The 5,844-nt window shown below is 31.5% G+C and overlaps 1 protein-coding gene across 1 annotated transcript in view; it reads right to left on the bottom strand.

Moving 5' to 3' along the window:
• Positions 1-86: 86 nt before the first annotated feature.
• Positions 87-5,844, bottom strand: part of LOC117105578 (type-2 ice-structuring protein-like) — a 6,409-nt gene continuing 651 nt past the window's right edge. The window contains exons 2-4 of the mRNA XM_033246758.1: positions 1,890-1,926; positions 938-1,306; positions 87-364 (exon numbers count right to left, since the gene is read on the bottom strand). Coding sequence (XP_033102649.1) covers positions 87-364; positions 938-1,306; positions 1,890-1,926 — 684 coding nt within the window. The remainder of the gene's footprint in view (positions 365-937; positions 1,307-1,889; positions 1,927-5,844) is intronic.

The following is a 5,844-nucleotide window of genomic DNA, read 5'->3' as shown; positions in this document are numbered from 1 at the left end:
TTTTTTCCCTGCCCCCCCCCCCCCCCGTCGGGCAAATCTTTGCGTATAGGATATAGACCTAGGTAATGAGACAAACTTTAGGCCTCTCAATTATTTCGCATGATGAGTTCTTGCGTACCAGTAACCGTGACGTCATATGTACACTGAGCTTGGTTATTCGCAGCGTCTGTTGCTGTACATGTTATTGTTGTCAATCCGATATTAAGCTGGGATGAACCGATTCGGCTGCAGTACAGGTGAGTCACGCCTATGTTATCCGTGGCCTCAGCATTATCTAATGTCATGGCTGCATACGATTGGTTTGGATCCGCCACGTCACTAATTGCATCCGGGCATGTTATAACTGGAGCCTCTTCATCAAGAACTATATCAAATTGCATAAAATTTCAAAAATAATTAACATAATGAACACCTTTATGTCATAACGCCCCAACTAGAATTATTCGTTACGCTTTCATTGGAAAATGATCATTTGGTTAGGCCTAAATTGTCTTTTATAATTTCTAAGGCCCAATAAAAATATATTAGTTTATCACCCTCGCGTGCATGTCGTTTGTATGGTACAGTTAAAGTAGTAGAAATTGTTTGTATTCTCTCAATCATGTTTAACTAGCTTTGAATATCAATGCACCAGACCAGCAAACAACCCAATAGTGATATTTGGCTTTGGCAAAATATATAATTTAAAAGAAAACCTCCCTCCTGCATCACTTTTCCATCCTAGATAAACCAGGGAGTTGTTATAAGTTGTCACTATAACAACTCCCTGGATAAACTAATAATACTATTTTATATAAGCCCTAGTACTTTTTCATTATATTTCTTGGTTTATAATGCTGTTTTAAAACAACATAGACATAATAATAATAATGTTGAAATTACCAATTTAAAAAAAAAAATGTAAGAAGTTAAAATAGAAAGCCAAAAAGTAATTTACCTTGTTTACATATACCACAGTGATTTTCACTACATCCAACGTCTTCCCAATCGTAGTTCCTGCCTCCATCTAAAGCGGTGCATAACTCCCACCATATCTCTTCGAAGTCCTGTGCATCAGTCATGTAATCAACATCACTCCCATCTGTCCAATAATATTCCCTTGTCGAGTATTCTAATATGAGTCCTATAAACACTCTAAAATGAATGGAATCTCTAACTAGCTCTCTGACAAATTCTTCTTCCTCCATTGAATGGATTGATACAAGTGTAGCGCCAACTGAGTTACAGCTATCCACCGCATCGTCTATATCAGAATTCCCGCATTCAAATGTATAGCACTGGCCTTGAAACTCCCCATTGCAGTTTGCTATAACCAAATAGAAAATACACATATGATTCGAAGATAAGTATTTGAATAAGTTTGCACAATCCGCAATAAAATGTTTATCACCTTTTAAGACCGATGAGCTCGGGGCTTAACCATGGACTACACCCGTGTGCCCAGGCGGCCCTCATTCCCCAGCTTTTTAGTGAGTAAATTCAAGCTATTGTCCCTTCCAAAACACAAGGAAACGCTACTGACTATCCTTCAAAATGAATAAATTTATTTAAATATTAAGGTTGTGTACGGTAGCTATTAGGCCTACACGTGAAGATACAGATTCATTATCTTACTTTGTATAAATTAAGTAGAATAATATATTTTATTAAATGTTAACATTATTCTTCAAATAATATTTTTATTGCCAATTAACAGACGTTTATATCGTTTTTTAAAGACCCTTAACATAACTGGCTAAGACCCTTAACATAACAACAGTTCTAGCACTTTGTGATAAGTACATACATCATTATATTTTGTATAATGCTACATTAAATCGACAGATTTTAATGATGCCTATATCAACCATCACACGATTCACGGGGATGGTCGTCGGCTATATACTTACCATTACAAAACTGACAAAGATGATACAGAAAAAGTACCTGCAATGCACAAGAAAATAATAATAATAATAATAATAATAATAATAATAATAATAATAATAATAATAATAATAATAATAATAACAAAACAGTACAATAATAACAACAATAAAAACAGTAACAGCAACAGCAATGAAGACACAAGCATTTCTTTATACACGTTTATTTACGATAACGTAGGACCTATGAGGCTTAATAAACTTCGGGAATACGTGAGATAGGCTTGGTAACATGGGAACGGGCATGAAAAGCGCCACGCCAATATTTTTTAAAAACGCACTGAAGCTTTCAAAAATATTATAAGCGCCGCAGCGCTTATTCGATCATTTACAGTAATAATAATACAGTTTGTTTTTTTCTCTTTCGTGGGAATTTCACCCACATTTATTTCTATCTCTTTTTGTTACATTTTGATTTTTTTTTTCTGTCAATCAATGACATAAAATATAAAAATAAAAACTAAATTGCGCTTAAAAAGGGTCAGTCCGCAAAGGCTGACTGTCATTTTTTAAACTTTTATGTATTTCTAAAAAATACATAATTATATTCTTTTTCTTTTAGGTCCCAAAAAATAATTCATTGAGTATGTTAATATACATCTCATTCAAAATTTTACTTACACATGCACATGTATATACTGTATATATACACGCACATACATACACACCAATACAATATGGGCCTACTTATACATATACATTTTTTTTTTATTTCAACAATTCCTAATTTTTTTTCTTTTATGTACAAAACAGAAAGGTAACTGCTGATGTAATATCATTGATTTCCATCTCAGATCAATAATTAATATAATAATCTTTATAATAATAAAAACAAAAGTCAAGAACTTTCTTCTAGTAATTTTCAAACGTACATCATTCTATATATTTATACACACACACACACACACACATACAAAAACAGACATACTTAAACACACACACCCACACCTTCACACGCATATGAAGTTCACAAATACAGTACATACATGCATACAAATATACGTAGGCCGTGCATACAAATATACGTATCTATATACATCAAATACAATTTTTTTCCCAAATTTCGTTAAAATTACACCAACTGCAAACCAAAGAGCTACCGCATTATGGTGACAATATCACTGGTAATGGTAATGATAGGCCTATTGAAATTTTACCATCCGATCAATAATAGGCCTGATAATAATAATAATAATAATAATAATAATAATAATTAATAATAATAATAATAATAATAATATTTATGATAAAGGGCATATAATTATTAGACAGTCAGAAGAGCTTATTTAATAAGCCCATTGCGTTCATATTCTTTACAATATACTTAAAGAGCTATCCAAGGGTTCGTACCTACTGGCTTGTTCAGCTCAGTTAAAATTTTAATTTTGTAGATAGCGTAGACTGCAATGAAATATATTTGGTTCTTAATTTTACTGTCACAACCCAGGAGGAGTTCTTTAAAAGAACTACTGCTGTTGTCAAGGTTTTTGAAAATATTGTCTATTTTTTCCATAACATATTATTAATTATGCATTCAAAGAACATGTGTTTTTCATCCTCCAATTCACCACATTTGTTACATGTATTAATATCTTTTAGCTTCCAATAGTTGCATATTGGTGGGAACAATTTTGTTTAATAATTTATAATTTAATTGTGCATATTTTCTTTTTTTTTTCATTTTTCACTTTTCGCTTCCAAACATCATTTCAACTTATATATTCATTGTTAAATACCTTATTCCATTTACAATGACTTTGTGGAGGAATAAAACTGTTGTTAACAAAACTTGAACTAGGTTGTTAATTACCATATTCTCATCTGAATTCACATGTATATAATGTTTCGTATTTTGCTTAATTAATTTCACCCATTCATTTGGAATAGCCTCAATTAGTGAAATATATTCACTCATCCAATTTCTTTAAATACATAGTTTTTCAAGAATTTCGTTAGGTTTCATTAGACGATTAAAAATAATTATATCACTAATCTTATTTAAACCTGATGTACTCCTATAGAACAGGGATTTGTTCCTATATGTAATTGCTTTATTACCCTATAAGCTTTGTTTATTACTTTTTCATACGTGTTAACTACATAATCTTTATTGGTATTGTTTAATTCGACGCAGCATTTTATAACATTAAAATAAAAAGGAGGTATAGTATCAAGGCCCGTGTTACTTGTCAGATTAATATTTGACATACTCAGAATCACTCTTTCGTTTCCAAATTTGTTTAAATAGTATAATGGTAATAGTTTCCACCTTACGTGTTTCCTACACAGTATTTTCCTTGCCCATGTAATCTCGAGCGCCTTAACGTGTAAAGAAAAATCTGGCATAGTTATGCCTCCTTCAATCAGTTTACCGATTAACGTTTTTCTTTTTATTTTTCCCGTTTTTCCATTCCATTAAAAATCGTATGCTAGTTTATTTACTTTAAAAATTACGTCATCTGGCACATCAATTTTACAAGCATTGTACGTAAACTTCTTCCTTTTCAAGTATTGAGCAACCTTTCTAAGCTTATCAATTTACTACCCCAATTTAATTCGTCACATTTTTTATTGTTATATCCCACATACATACCCAGAATCTTAATTGGTTCATCTACCCAATTTAAGCTACATGGTTTTTCATTTTTATTTTTATTTTTTCCGATCCATATGGCGTTTGTTTTGCCATTGTTTAGATTCATTCCAGATACTTTACCAAAATTACCAACAATATTTAGACCATTCTCAATACTCTTTTTATTTCCAACAAACAGTACAGTGTCATCTGCAAGTTGTGCAATACGCACTTCCTCATATTTTCCTTGAACTAGGTATTGATATTCCTTTAGAGTGTGCACTATTTCTTATGTCACACGCCATAATTTCCACGACCAGAATAAATAACAACGCCGACAATGTGCGACCCTGTCTAATGCCACTTCTCATTTCAAAACCGTCAGATACCCATCCGTTATTAACAATGGCACACTCTGTCTTATTATAAATTTTATTAATCCATTTATGAAAAGAGTCTCCAAAATAAAATTTTTCTAATACCTTAAATACAAATTCCCCACTCACGGGGTTGAAGGCTTTTCTAAAATCAAGGGATAGAGTACCACATTCTATTTCCTTTTCAGCTGTATAATGAAGAACATCATTAATTAGCCAAACATTTCCCCAGCAAAGCGCCCTTTAATGTATCCTTTTTGGTAATTGTTAATAACACTTTCAATACTTTGTGAAGTCTTGAACATAAAATTTGTGTTAAAATCTTGTAATCCGTGTTTATTAATGAGATAGGACACCAATTTCCTAATAATTGTTTATACCCCTTTTTGTATAATAAATTTATTTCACCCCGTTTCTGTGTATGGCTCATTTCATTTTTAAAATAACACTCGTTAATTGCATTACAAACAATTTGTTTAATTTCTTTCCAAAAATAATTATAAAACTCAACGGTCAGACCGTCACATCCTACAGCTTTAACTTCATTTTTCGTATGGCTTCATCACATTCTTCTATAGTCACGATGCCTTCACCTACACCCTTTTCTTCCTCAGATAAACTGTTTACTTTTATTTTATGTTATTTTTTTCTAAACTGAGAAAGTATTTAGTTATACGTTCGCCTTCTTCTATCCATTGAACGTATGTATGCACCTTTTGTTTCATTCTCATAAATTTTTTCAGTATTTTTGTTTTTTCTTCAATTTCTTCCTCAATGCTTTAATTGGAATTTACTAGCATTGTTTACAAGTGAATCATTTAGCTGTTTTATTTGGTTTTGTAGTTTCACTTTTTCTTTGTTTTTTCTTTATTATTTTTTTTTTTGCCATAAAAAATTTAAACGTCTTTAACTCTGACTTTTATTAATTCCCAATTTAAATCTGGGCCGAGAGTTTTTTCATTGTTTT

Source organism: Anneissia japonica, unplaced genomic scaffold (assembly GCF_011630105.1).
Source record: "Anneissia japonica isolate Jap-2015-1 unplaced genomic scaffold, ASM1163010v1 scaffold287598_len761594_cov195, whole genome shotgun sequence".
NCBI lineage: Eukaryota > Metazoa > Echinodermata > Crinoidea > Comatulida > Comatulidae > Anneissia > Anneissia japonica.
This window is presented reverse-complemented; position numbering and strand designations above follow the sequence as displayed.